The sequence below is a fragment of the Micromys minutus genome, assembly GCF_963924665.1.
Source record: "Micromys minutus genome assembly, chromosome: 19".
NCBI lineage: Eukaryota > Metazoa > Chordata > Mammalia > Rodentia > Muridae > Micromys > Micromys minutus.
Genome location: NC_137954.1, coordinates 1,411,112 through 1,425,323, shown reverse-complemented (window position 1 = coordinate 1,425,323; position 14,212 = coordinate 1,411,112). Strand labels below are relative to the sequence as shown.

General features: G+C 39.5%; 2 protein-coding genes across 2 annotated transcripts in view; one reads left to right on the top strand and one right to left on the bottom strand.

Moving 5' to 3' along the window:
- Nucleotides 1–3,304, bottom strand: part of PMS1 (PMS1 homolog 1, mismatch repair system component) — an 81,046-nt gene extending 77,742 nt beyond the window's left edge. Inside the window, exon 1 of the mRNA XM_080933036.1 lies at nt 3,288–3,304. The gene's annotated coding sequence lies outside the window, so the exon portion shown is untranslated. The remainder of the gene's footprint in view (nt 1–3,287) is intronic.
- Nucleotides 3,305–3,517: 213 nt separating this feature from the next.
- ORMDL1 (ORMDL sphingolipid biosynthesis regulator 1) lies at nt 3,518–13,693 on the top strand. Its single transcript, XM_080932757.1, has 4 exons — nt 3,518–3,604; nt 5,375–5,555; nt 10,021–10,172; nt 12,403–13,693. The coding sequence occupies exons 2-4, from the start codon at nt 5,382–5,384 to the stop codon at nt 12,536–12,538; spliced, it is 462 nt and encodes a 153-aa protein (XP_080788883.1). The 5' UTR covers nt 3,518–3,604; nt 5,375–5,381; the 3' UTR covers nt 12,539–13,693.
- Nucleotides 13,694–14,212: the final 519 nt, after the last annotated feature.

Genomic DNA, 14,212 nt, shown 5'->3' with positions numbered 1-14,212 from the left:
AGCAGAAAAATAGACCAATGGCCAAAACCCAGGTCTTAAAGTCTTTACTGGAGCAAACTTAAAATTCCTCTGCTAAAACAAGCCCTTGCCTATAAAAATGAAGAGGATGAGTTACTGGTTTGTTGCAAGGATCAAAGTAAGACGTATATAAAAGCTAGGCATGGCTAAAGGCACAGAATAGGACAGACAAGGATAGAGGGGTACCATAATGAAGCCAATTACTTTGCATATTAGCAGAAAAGACTAGGCATAAAAGGCACATGCTTAGCTACCATCCTAGGCCTTAGAAGGCTAATGTAGGAAGATGAAGTGCTCAAAGCAGCCCTGGCTTAACAGCAAGATTCTATTGGGAAGAGTAAAATATCATAAATGGTAAAGTCCTAAAAATGTAATTATTTTCTGATACTAAGGATTAAACCCAGGGCTTTTCATATGCCTCTTTTCTTTGTGAGACAAGGTCTCACTACATTGCAGGGGCTAGTTTTGAACTCACTCTGTAGGCCAGTCAGGACCTGATCTTGACATTCTCCTACATCAGCCTCCAAAGTAGTAAACACCACAAGCCCGTGTTATCAGGACAAACTTCAAATGTTATGATATTATCATATTATGGTGTGAGATCATTATGCAGAAGCACAGTGGGAATTTGTTTCTAATACCTATTAACAATTACCGATCAATGATTTGATTTAGTTTTAGGGTACGCTGTTTGAAATGAAGAAGACATAGGTACCTATCTCTCAGTAAGTTGTTTGGAGTTCTCAGGCCAGACACTTTCTCAACTGGAGAGAACACTGGACAGTAAACCTCCATCATTAGAATATTCATGCAAACTAAAACTTCCACAGATAAAAGGTGCCTTCCTTAGTCTAAGACTTCAGATTGGCCTCAATACTGTACAGTATAGTAGACAACAGCCATATGGAGAGTTATGAGCATTTAAAATGAATAATAGATTTAAAACAGCATAAAAACATAAAATTCGATTGTCTCTCACCCTGATTATAGCACAAAGAGTATTCTGGCTTTATACAATGAAATAAAAATATATAACAACATAATATGGTTATGAGATAAGTTAATATATAAAGAGGCTTATTACAGCTGTGTGCATATAAATCCCAAAAGAACTCAAGATGCTTTGACTAATATTCAATTGATAAATGAAGAGCACCCAGTTCCTATCTTTTCTCTCCCCACCTCCTCCCTTCTCCTATCTCCTTCCCAAGACAGGGTTTCTCTGTGTAGCAGATCCCTGGCTGTCCTGGACTCATTATGTAGACTAGGCTGGTCTCAATCACAGAGATCTGCCTGCCCCTGCCTCCTGAATGCTGGGATTAAAGGTATGTGCCACCATGCCTGGCCCAGCCCCCATCTTAACCATTACCCAAAGAGAACTCAGTAGGCAGGCTTGGGTTCAAATCTCTCTCTGAGAACCCCAATGACTTACATTTAAGATACTCACTTAATCTCATGCAACCCTTTACTTTTTCCACAAGCCTTCAGAATCATTTTGTCTCATTTTCCACAATGTTTCAAAATAATTTTTTCTTTCAAATTGCCAATTTTACCCCACATTTTTCTATTCAAGTTTACAGAGATCATGGGAACTCACAGCACCTTGCCACCATCCCTCTATGTCCTGTGGTTCCAAAACATGATTCTCTACTGCCTTGTTCCTTTGGCAGTGTCAGATCAAAGTCTCCTTTCTCCTACCCAACTCTGTGGCCTGAATGCTTATGCTCTCGGCAGTAGTTAGTAGGACCCTCTGGGATACACTAGGTCAGGAGGGTAAAATCCTCATGACTGGGATACAGCATACAAAGGAAGTTCTAGAGGCTTCTTGGCTCCTCTGCACTCTTCAAGGGCACAGGAAGGAGATGCATCCCTAGTAAGGGACCATATCTATCTATGTCCCTGTGAGGAACTACCCTGTTTACTTCCCAGATAGTTCCATCCACCTGTCTCTGATGTCTTTGTATTTTCTTGGCTTCTGAGGAATATGGCTGTAAATCTGTAGGGCCACCTGACAGGCATTTCTAGCCATACCTGTCACTGCTACCTCAGGAAAGTATCTGTAAAACAGACCCTATCATCTTGCCTCCCTCTTCCTTTCCACTTAGCTTTGCTTCTCCAAATAATACTTTAGTATTGGTGGTCACCATAGTCAGTCAAGAACTCCATTCTCCTCTGTTATTAAACTCTTTGTACCCTACTTCCCAGCTTCCTCTCAATCAGTTACAGTATCAGCCAAAATGATCCTTTGATCACCCACCGGAATAACCCTTCTCTCTCTCATACTCTTTAAGTACTTGCAAGCATCATGCACAGGATGTTTGTCAAAACCTCATTATCCTCAACCACGCAACTTTTTGAGTGCAAGGAACCATATAGTATATCTCTGAATAAAAAAAGAAATGATCAAGTTGAGTATTTTAATCCTGGTAACCAGTCCATGATTAATGCACAGACATGATAATAATTTTAAAGCTAAGTACCTGCCCTCTTGGTAAGTTGCCATGGTCTCAACTTCCTCTACAGGTTTACTTTTACTCTGGCCTGCATATCATGTCATCCCCCAGCCCAGTGGATGTCCTGGCCTCCAAATCATCCCTGCCTTGGTTAAGGTTTCTTTTGTTTCGATGAAACACCATGACCAAAAAGTAAGTTGAGGAGAAAAGGGTTTATTTGGCTAATACTTCCAGCTCATATCCATCACAGTCCATCAGCACAGGAACTTAAGTAGGGCTGAAACCTGGAGGTAGGAGCTGATGCATAAGCCATGGAGGGATGTTCCTCACTGGCTTGCTCATCCTGCTTTCTTATAGAACCCAGGATCACCAGCTACCAGGGGCACCCCTCCCCACCCCCATTTCTCACCACACCCCCATAGCATATCCCCGACTCTACACTCTCTTTTTCCTAACAATTTCTGAAGTAAAATCACAAAATTTTATAAATGCAAATCACCAAGGTAAAGAAAATGTACTTTTTCTCCCCTTACTCAAGGAGATAAACTTCAGGTATTCACATCTCTCCGGGATGTACTACACGTGACTATCTTCATAGGGGATAGACAACGCACAGCGCTACCTGCGGCTAACACTCTCTAGCAAGACAAAACTTTCCCAGCTTGAACAAGGGTCTGAGCTCCAACCACTGCCTAGGCAGCCCAGAAGTCTTGACTCGGGTACGCGCGCACAAACCCGCAAATTCCCACCTGGCCCCGGGAGGCGCCTCCAGCCTCCCCGAGCATTACTGGGAGCGCTCGTTCGCCGTTACACTACCTTCTAGCTTGCGTGAGGTAAGGGATTCACCACCCACCGCTGCAGGCACTCAGCAAACCCTGAACAGCAGGCCCTACTTTGCGGGACGTCCTTCTGACCGAAGTGCGCCTGCGCTCACTGGGACCGACGCTCGCGCTCCTCTTAGGCCCGCCCACAGAGGAAAATGGGATTGGCGAGGCTGGCAGCCAATCGGCTGCTCTCTAGAGCAGCTTGGCAGCCTTCCGGAAGCGGTGAGGCGCACCAGTGGCGCTCTAGCGTGAAGACCTGCTGTGGCTGCTACGGGACTTGTCCAGTGACCTGCTAGGATCTGGTGGCCGGTAAGCTCGGAGGCTCCCTGGAGCTGCGGGACGGGCTGCGGCAGAACGGGCTTCCGCTGCCTCAGGGGCTCGCGCTGTGCACCCAAGGTGTCCGCAGGTGGTCGGCGCGCCGCGGAAGTGCAGCTGCGACTGGGGCGGTAGGACCCTGCGGTGGGTGTGAGCGGACGGGGAAGGCCGGGGTAGGAAAGCCTTTGTCTGCCGCTTACCTGCGGGGAAGGATTTGTAGTCCAGCATCGGTGGCAATTTGAGGCTCTTTCCAGCGTGTTTTGGCTTTGGTTTTTAGTTTCTAACATTCAGTGGAATGTTCGAAGTATTATCCTTTAAAAATGCACTATAGGTACTGGGTTGTTATAGAAGTAAAATTTACACGAGACTTTCCCTTAGTGTAACTTTCATCACTGCCTATTCCATACATCATGAGAAGCCAAAAGAACATTATACTCGGGAAACACTTGCTTAGCTGGGTGAAATTCCTTTCTTCAAACACTACAATAGAAAGAGTTTTTATGTATCTTTGAATGGGAGCTGAAATGTATTCTAGCGCATTTCCTTCTCTCAGACAATACCCATTTCAGTTTGATTGTAACAGACTAAACTCTTAGACACCGCCCCCCCCCCAACTGTAAGCGCACAATAACTGAGTACTAATACTAGTTCTTTAGTGTTTCTTCCTGATCATAAAAGGAGAAAGCCAGTGGGGAGGTAGGGGCAAAGAAAAAGAAATAAGTAGGGAGTTTGGCTAAAGAAATATTGAGAAAGATTCATGGCTTTAACCTAGTTGTGAAACAAATATATTTCATTTTACATCACAGCTTGTTATTTCTAGGTTCACTATTGAAATAGGGACAACATTAGTGGTTTATACACTTGTAATCCCACTGTTCTACAGGAGGATACCTGTGAGTTTGAGGACAGCCTGGCCAACACAGTGAGACCTTGTTTCAAGAGAGAGGGAGATTAAAGAGGAAACAAAATGCTGTTGACCTCTGACTATGGTTAAAATGTTCCATTACATGTTAGCATGTTAGCATCTTGCCACTCAGACTGGTTGGGCCAGTTCTGTCCCCCCTCCCCCTCTTTAAAGTACTGTTTTATGGATGATGATCATGTTTGGCAAAACTAGCTCCACAGAGAAATAAAAGGGGTATGTGGAAAGCTAATAAAAGGAAACAAAAAGATGACCTGAAAATACAAAATGGACTAGACTACCATGGGAAGAGGGGTGGAGAGAGCAGGAGAGGGAGCAAAAATAAGAGGGAACACTCTTGGAACATGGTATTCCACATATGAAAACATCACAGTGAAACCTGCTAATTTGCACAATTATATATTTAGCTCCTGGCCTTCATTCTGCTTACATTTTACATATCTATAATATTGGAGCGGGTATTCTTTTTTAAAGAACTTTGAAATAGGGCATTGTTATGTAGCCCAGGCTGACCTCAGATTTTGGCAATCCTCCTTAGTCCTGGGATTACAGGACTGAACCTGTATCCAGTTTGCGCTTTCTTTTCTATTATTTCATCTAGTTAAGTTGACAGGCTAAAAAACAAGCTTTAGGAAAAGAAGCCATACAAATGAGCTTTGTCTACCTAACAGTGACAGTGTTGTTTTATTGCTTATGTGGACATCTGTAGAAGGCATGTTGGAGGTATGTGTGTTCCATGTCAGAATGAGAAGGGGAGAAATTTGCAGTAACATTTTGTCATGTCAGAATATGGGTGTTTAGGTTTCCAACTATGGCACTGTTAATTTATTTCTTCCCTACAGAGCAAACATGAATGTTGGAGTTGCCCACAGTGAGGTAAACCCCAATACCCGTGTCATGAACAGCCGTGGTATGTGGCTGACATATGCTTTGGGAGTTGGCCTACTTCATATTGTATTACTCAGCATCCCCTTCTGCAGTGTTCCTGTTGCTTGGACCTTAACAAACATAATACATAATCTGGTAAGAACTCCATTTCATTTTCAATATGGAGAGCTCTAAGGTTCTGTGTCAGGGAGATAGGAAAAGAAGCATTGAGATGCTATTTAGTGAGGACATAGCTTCAGTTTGGAAAAATGAGAATAGTGGGGATAAGTTACTGGTGGTTCAGGACAGCACAAAAGTACTTAATACACTGTAAATAAAACCTGTAACTCAGTGGTGTCTGGGCAGCACACTGCTCTTCAGTATTGGGATTTGACCTTGGATACCTGGCAAGCTCTGGACTTTACACCTCCAGCCCAACCCTTAGGGATTTTGTTAACAACTCTATATTCTGTGCTATAAAAGCCACCTATTTAAAATGTACAGTTCTCTACTTGGCATTGCAAAGATAAATACATGTATATAATTGAGTGGTTTGAGATAAAATGAGTTAATTTTAAAGAATTTTAATGTTGATTAGGACTTTTTCTTGTCACATTCCTTAAATATTTCTCATTGATTTCATGCTCCTGTATTAGCATTAGCACTCCAGACTGTTACAAACTTTGTTGACTAGTAAGCATGTTATTCATCCTTGGAAGTTGACTGTTAGGTAGAGAATCCATCCAACCCTGTTAAGGTGGCTTTTCTTAACCTTTAAGTACTTACTGAAGTGAAATAGAAAGGGAACTGAATCCAAACTGATTATATGTTTGCTTTTCATGTTAATAGTTAATTTACATATGGAATGTTGGTGAGGTTGATGATCAGAATACTGTGTTGGAAGAAATAATAAGTAAATACTTCTTTTTTTAAGTGATGGACTCTGGTAGAACATCACTGTTGTACTTTCTTGTTTGAGAGGTGGAATCACTGGGCATGGTTGCACACACCTTTAATTAGGGAGGCAAAGCAGGTGGATCTCTGTAAGTTCAAGGCCAGCTTGGTCTACGTAACAAGGTCTACATGATCAAGAAAAGCAAGACTACAGAGAGAGGCCCTATCTCAGAGACAGAGACAGAGGGAGGAAGGGAAACGAGACAGAGAGACAAAAAGAGAATGAATATCTCACCATGTTGCCTGGGATGACTTTGAACTTCTTGGCTCAAGTAACCTTCCCATCTCATCTTCCCAAGTAAGTGGGACTAAAGATGCATATCTACAGTACCCGGTGAATAGTCTTAAGTAGTGGTTTCTAGAAATTCTTGACTGGAAACCTCATAGTTATTTCCTTTTGACCAGAACTCTTGTTTTGACTTCCATGGGATCACTTTGTTCTAGGTATACCTCTGGTTGTCTTCCCTCTTTCCTCCTGTAGAGTTTTCTTTCTATCCATCCACTAATATTAATAATCTCCTGTGGTCCTTCCCTTTGATTCTCTTCATGTTGCATATTCCATCCAGATCATCCCACCTACCTACATTTCAGTTTCTATCTGTAGACTAATACTTGTATTTAGATCACCTTACATTTAAAAGCAAGTATATCAGCAGAATATGCTTGTTGTAGTCCAGATTTAACCCTCACCACAACGGTCTGTTCCTAACTTTCCTCTAGATCTCATCTTAAGGATTTACTGCCTGCTAGACCACTGAATTCCAAAGGTAAAACAATGTAATGTCACCTTAACCTTTTCATGAGCAAAGGACTCCAGTAATAGTCACTCCAAGAGAGTTAGGTAGAAGCCTGCAATGCCTTGTGTAAATAGGATGTGGCCACTTCTACATTGTGTTAATGCTTTTTCCTATGTATGCCCTATTTACTGTTTTACTGTTAACTTGCCTATAGCATCATTTATCAGATAATTATCACAATAGTGTTCCTCTTCATGTTCCTTATTTCCACCCTCCTCTGTTCAAACTTGATATAGAAATAGTTTTTAAATGTGTATCTACACAAGGTTTATTTTTAAGTTTGTTAGGGATTCTCCTTTGTATTTATATTAAAATTCCAAGCTCTTTGGCTTAATGATTCTGTTCATCTAGTCTCTAAACCAGATATAGGCTGTAGGGTGTGTTCTAACAGTTGGGAAAAAACAATATTGCTGTTACCTTTTGCCTTGGCTTCAGCTTTTCTATTTCTTCATTCTGCCTGGCTGATTCCTGTCCAACAAAACTACTCAAATTTTACCTCCTATACTAATCTATAAAACCCCTGCATTCATTATATATTCATAATAGTTTTGTAATTAGGAGCTTAACATCAAATCCCAGGCTGGCCTTAAACTCTTAGCATTCATCCTGTTTCAATCTCCCAAGAGCTGGGACTTCAGGAGTGAGCTGCCACATCTGGCTTCTTTGTATTTTAATCTCTGCATTCTCTGATATGTGTATGTTTGTTTACTGAATATACATGTTTAAGATGCCATTAGTTGAATAACTTGAGCTTGTGTCACAGTACACAACTAGGAGCGAACAGTGGGATGTGGGCACTAACAGTGCTATAGGGGAGCATGGTTTTCATCCATTCTTAGTTCAGCACACTAAACACACTAAATTAAATTTGACTAGCCATAGATATAGCAACTGCGGGACTACAGTTTAAGGTTTCCATTAAATGGAGCTCCCATTTTAGCCAACTACAATGTGATATGTGAAGCTTTAAGCATGTGGAAATGGAGCTAATAATCACTGAGGTGCAGAAACAGTACTGCTCTTCAGAACCTGCAGTGACTACCTTTATTTGATGCTAAAGTTCATTCTTTTATTTATTTAATATATATTTTATTTTCTTGTATGTGCCTGTGTGTTCACACATATGTTCAGGTATGTATGAAGGCCAGAAGTGGGTGTTAGATCCCCTGGGAGTTAGAGGCAGTTGTGACCTACCTAACATGGGTTCTGAGAACCCAACCTTGGTCCTCTGCAAGATCAACAAGTGTTCCTAACTGCCAAGGAGTTTTTATACACACACACACACACACACACGAGACATAAATAAGTAATTCCTCTTGCCCCATGACAGTTCATTTTTAAAGTTATGTAAATACTTCACAGGATTATCATCCCAGATAAAAAAATGAATGATATTCTCTTTGAGTCAATAACTATTAAGTGCTAGTACACCAAATATGTATTTTCTTTTCCTAATTATTATTAGTTTTCCTAATTATTTAGTAAATAATAATAATATACAATAATAACCATTAATAGTGTTATAAAAGCTTCTAAAAGTGAGCATGGTAAAAGACAAGATAAAGTCAGTAAAACATTATTTTGTGTGATTATGTGCATGTTGTGTGCACATTACTGGGAATTGCTTGGAGGGTCATTCATGCTAGTCACACACTGCTGTAGACCTAACTATACTAATTGCAAATTTTATCTTTTCCCATTGAAAAGGGTAAACTTCTTAGTATTCCATTTTAAATACTAGCGAGAGCAATGTGGTTTGAAGAAAACAGCAAAAAGGATTGTTCTTTTTCTAGATTCTAAAACAAAAAAAAGTGTTATAGAGTTTCTACCTATGACTTGTATAGAAGTTTCTGCCCTATGTCTCATTACTTAGACTTTCTTTTTGTCTCCCCGCCCCTCAGAAGAGTAATGTCTTGTTCAGTTTCATATGCACATCATGTTCTAGGTCCTCTAACCATAATCCACCCACTAAATGTCTGTTAAGTACTTTAAAACTTAAGTTCCTTTCTACAATTGCTTAGGTATTGTTACATAATTTTTCTGTCCAAATTAACTTTTTTACACATTTTCCACAAATATTTTAATCAATTTACTAAACAGTGGGTTTCATTATGACATCTAGCATACAAATACCAATGCCTTTTTCATGCTGTCTGACCTCATACACCTCAACCGTCCAGTTTCTCCTTAACAGCCCCTTATACTTTGATGTCATAGGCATTTTTCTAAGTCTACATTCCACATATGAGAAAAAATTGCATGTTTTGTCATTTCCACCCATCCTCTTGTAGTAGCCCTCTTTGATTCCCTCCTCCCTCTCGCCCTTCCTCTTCTCTCATATTTTCCCACTGCATTCATGTCTTGTGTATGCAAATATCTTCCCCTCATTACCCTCTCGTTATCCCTTCCCTTTTCCAATTTATCTTCTGTTTTGTCAGTTAGATGCATACCACACACACACACACACACACACACACACACACACACACACACACTTGTTCATTCATTAACGGTGAATAAAACTCGTACAGTATGTATATATACCACATTTGGTCACATCATTACTCTGTTGAGCATTTAGGCTGGGTTGCTGTTGTGAAGCATGCAATAATAAATGTAGGTGTAGCATATGTTAACATTCATATTTGTTTAATGAACATATTCCTGTTGAGTGCCCATGTACTGGTTTTCACTGAATGAAACCTCAGAAAGCTTTATATTTCATAGACACTGAACATAATTTTTCACAATTTTACGAAAACCTAACTTCTTAGTTTAAATCATATACTCTTTCACAAATAGCATAGAACCATCATGATGCTTAATTGTAAGGATTAACTCTGCATTTGATTCTGTTGTTTGCTTTTCAGGGGATGTATGTGTTTTTGCATGCAGTAAAAGGAACGCCTTTTGAGACTCCCGATCAGGGTAGAGCAAGGCTCCTAACTCACTGGGAACAGCTTGACTATGGAGTACAATTTACATCTTCTCGGAAGTTTTTCACAATTTCTCCAATAATTCTGTAAGTGGCCGAAGTGTTAAGAGAATATATTGGATAAGAGAATAGTGTTTATCAAATTTAATTGACTTTTCTTAAGAACTTTTATCAGCAAGTAGCATCAATAAGTAAAGTCTTAAGGTACAGGCACAATTTTTAACAAGTTGGTAAGAAGCCAGTCTTTACTTGAATCAGAAAAGTTAAAAGTACTACTGTTCATGAGTGAATATACATTCTAAGATACACAGATAATGAACATTTGTGTCTTTGTTTCTTCTAAGGAAATATGAGTACACTATTATTTTGCATCACATATCAAATTAATCATCCTAAAGAATGATTTGCTGATGATAATTAGTTACATTGGCTACCCATCTATTCAGATGGCTCAGTTCAAGCTTCTTGAAAAAAAAGAGTGCTTTATCAAAAATAGAGGTCAGACCTTTAGTTGTAAGACTGACCTGATGGTAGCTGACTTAGTGGTACTTAACTTGAGTCTCTAAAAAAACAAATCAGATACACTATGCAGCTATTAGGATCTAGTGTCTGCTTTTCTCCCAGTACCTGTAGGATGATGTCAGTATACGGTGGGTCCAGCCTACCATTGGATGAGAAGAAAAGAAAAGGTAGGTGGGGAAAAGTCTAGGAAGGAAAGAGGAGGAAAGGCAAGAGAATCAAGATGGAGCCAGAGAAGGAGGATATAGATCCAGGTGGTCTTAATTGGCGATAGGTAGATATGAATATTTAAGTGTTTCTATAGGTTAGTTTGTCTTATCTAGGTGGGCAGTCTATATCTTTGTCAGATGGTTATAAGCTTATGGTCTGGATGTCTTGTGGATTGAGAATTTAACATATAAATCTGATTGATAAATTATTTATTATTGAGTCATGATTTTACCAGGCTGTGGGGAATGTAAGAAAAGTTTCCCACTGGCAGGGAGACAGCTGGGAGAGTGGCTCACAGACCGTGGGCAAAGAATCAGCTCAGTGGCCCACGGCTCCACAGAGTGTGAAAATGCATAAGAACTGGTAGCCGCCGATCTATTTACATTTTTTACCAAAAGAGTATCTACATCATTATTCCCTGCATTTGAATATTTTATTCCTAACCCAACTCTTACCTGTTTTTGTGCTTTTGCTCAAATTGATTCTAAATGAAATACTATCTCCCTTGGCTCAATATAGGTATAATTGAGAAATAAGAACATATTTTCCCCTGTAAGTACATAGATTGCTTTTAATATGACACTGGATAGCTTGTACGTGATACGTATCACACGTAACTTAATTTTAACACTGTAGTATATAGCTTCATATGTAATACTATATCAGTGTAGTCTGGATTAGGTGAAAAGACTTTGTAAGGGATGTAAATGTGGGATAGATATATTCACAGTAAGGACATTTTCAAGAAAAAGGATCATAAAAGAATAAAATTTTTCCTTTATTTTCCTGAATTTTGTGGAAGAGAGTTTTGTTACATGTAAAAATTAAACTCAAAAAGAAAATGTCTCTATAATCTAACAGAAGTAAATGTAATAATAGGCAGAAAGGCTAGACAGTCTTAACTCCAGTTTTCAGCTATATTAGTTTTAAGCTGTTTGACATTAGCTTGCATATGCTAAAGAGACAATACAATTAAGACACTGCTCCTATCCTGACACTTCAGGATCCCCCTACTCTGGGGCCTGGGACCAAGGGCCTCCTTTCCCATTGCTATCAGACAAGGCCATCCTCTGCTACACATGTATCTGGAGCCTTGGATTTCTCCAGGTACACAGAAAAGATCTTCCTGTGACCTGTAGTAGCAAAACAATGGGATTTTCAGGTGAATCTTTCAGTTTCCAGTTAGACTGGTTATAGACAGACTGCTCTGCTATAGCAAGGTCATCATAAGGGCAAGTGAATGTGTATTTCTTTCAGAGATACTGATTTTTGCATGTGCAAAAGCTAGTTTCCAACACTCTGCACTAATTGAGCATGACCTACACTTGAAATCTCATAGTCACGTGGAATGTATTTGAAAGCCATCACTCTCAGCAATGGCAAACATCAGTATGTTTCTGCACATACTGTAGAAATGTAGGGTGTGCACCTCACTTTTTAAATTTCAAATCAAAAGGTTTCATTATTTTACTATCTAATGATTTTATTTTTAGACACTGGTGTTTATTCACCCCTTTTATAATATTTTTTAATTCTAGGTAATTTCATTTTGGGATGCTATGTATATTCTGACTTTTTATCTCTGCAGATACTTTCTGGCAAGTTTCTATACGAAGTATGATCCAACACACTTCATCCTAAACACAGCTTCTCTCCTGAGTGTACTTATTCCCAAAATGCCACAGCTGCATGGTGTTCGGATATTTGGAATTAATAAGTATTGAAATGTTTCTGCAACTGAACAGAACTGTTAAGTGCTACTGGGTTTCCTGTAACAAAAGAGTAGTTAATGAACTGCACTGTTTCTGTGATAATGTGAGATAAGAGGTATGTAAGTTAGAGGGCCAAGTACTGCTCCCTCATTAAGCTGTCATGAAGTGCAGAACTCTACTTAAGGATGCCTCTGTCTAATGTGCTCGGTATATTTCTGAGAGTCTTCACAGGCAGGCTGGGCAGGCCCAGCGTATAAATTGATGGTAGTACAATGAGGGTGCAGTAACTAGATCCGAGGAAACGTGGGACTTGTAAGAAATTAGGTCCAGCTTATAGTGGGCGGGCATTATGTTAGGGAAAGAACATCCCAATCATTTGTTTATAGTCAGTTTAAGCAGACTTCTAGAAAGCAGAATCAGCTCTATACATGTGTTTGTGACTGTACACAGTCCACTTTATATGACACACCCTCGTTTTGTACAAGCCCCTTCCTAATATGTGTGCTCTTGGTTTTCTAGCTTAGTACTGTGCATTGACAAATGAGGTCATGTTTGCATTTATTATATTACAGGATTTGTGAGGGTTTGTCTTCATTTCTCACTCTAAGAGAATCTAGGCAGGCATCTTACAGTCAAGGCTCTGAGTCAACATGATCATTTTGGAAGAAAGTAGGTTTTACTGCTTTTCCAGAAGCAAAGCTGCTAAACCAATTAAGAAAATAACTTATTTCAAATACTTCAGGTCTTGAGAAGCTGAAAAGTATTGTTTAGTTGTCTGTCATTCTTTAGAGAGGAGAGATGGAGCCAACTGATATGGGCAAACCTAAGTAATGAATTCTTTGCCAGCAAAGCTGAAGTAACCGATAACATTGCCTGCTCTTAGTCTCTTGCTCTCAGTCCCCACAGTTTTGTTTGCCCATTAGTGTTCCCTTTAAATGTGTGAGTCTTAGTGTAGACGACCCAAAGTGGTACCTGTATTCACAGCAACAACTACATTGAATTCTTGTGACTTGGGGAAGCTTCCTATAGTTGCTAGCATTGATTGTATGAAGAGAAGTAAATAGCTTTCTAAAATGATATAAAGCTGAAAAACTCAGCAATATAAGACTGAAGACAGTTGTAGACCAACTTATAAATCAATTGTGGCAATAAACAGACTTAGGGGTAGTGATCATTGTTATATATTTCAAAAGTACTGAATTTAGAAATCAATTGTTTAATACTGCCTTTGTATGTTTGTCTTTTCTTGTGTATTTTTAAATAACTGGTAATTGATGCTTTAATAAAAAGTTTTACTTAGTGTAAGATTATTTTAAGTTTTCTAAGACAGTCATCGGAACTACACTGACACTTTTAAGATTTATAAAATAAGCTAACATTAAGTATTCTCTTTTCTTCTTCCTCCTCTTTCTCTTCCTCCTCCCCTTTCTCTTCTTCCTCCTCCTTTTCTTCCTCTTCCTACTCCACCTTCTTTTTAAGAAGGCCTAGAATTTGCTCTGTAGACTAGGAGGGCTGGCCTCAAACTCAGAGATCCACCTGCCTTTGCCTCCTGAGTGCTGGTATTAAAGGCATGTGCTACCACTGCCCAGTTTAACTTCATTTTTCAATGCTTCTATTTTTACTCATACTTAGAAATTTTTTCTTCCCATTTTCTGTGCTTTCTACTTTCAATGTTTTAAAAGAATA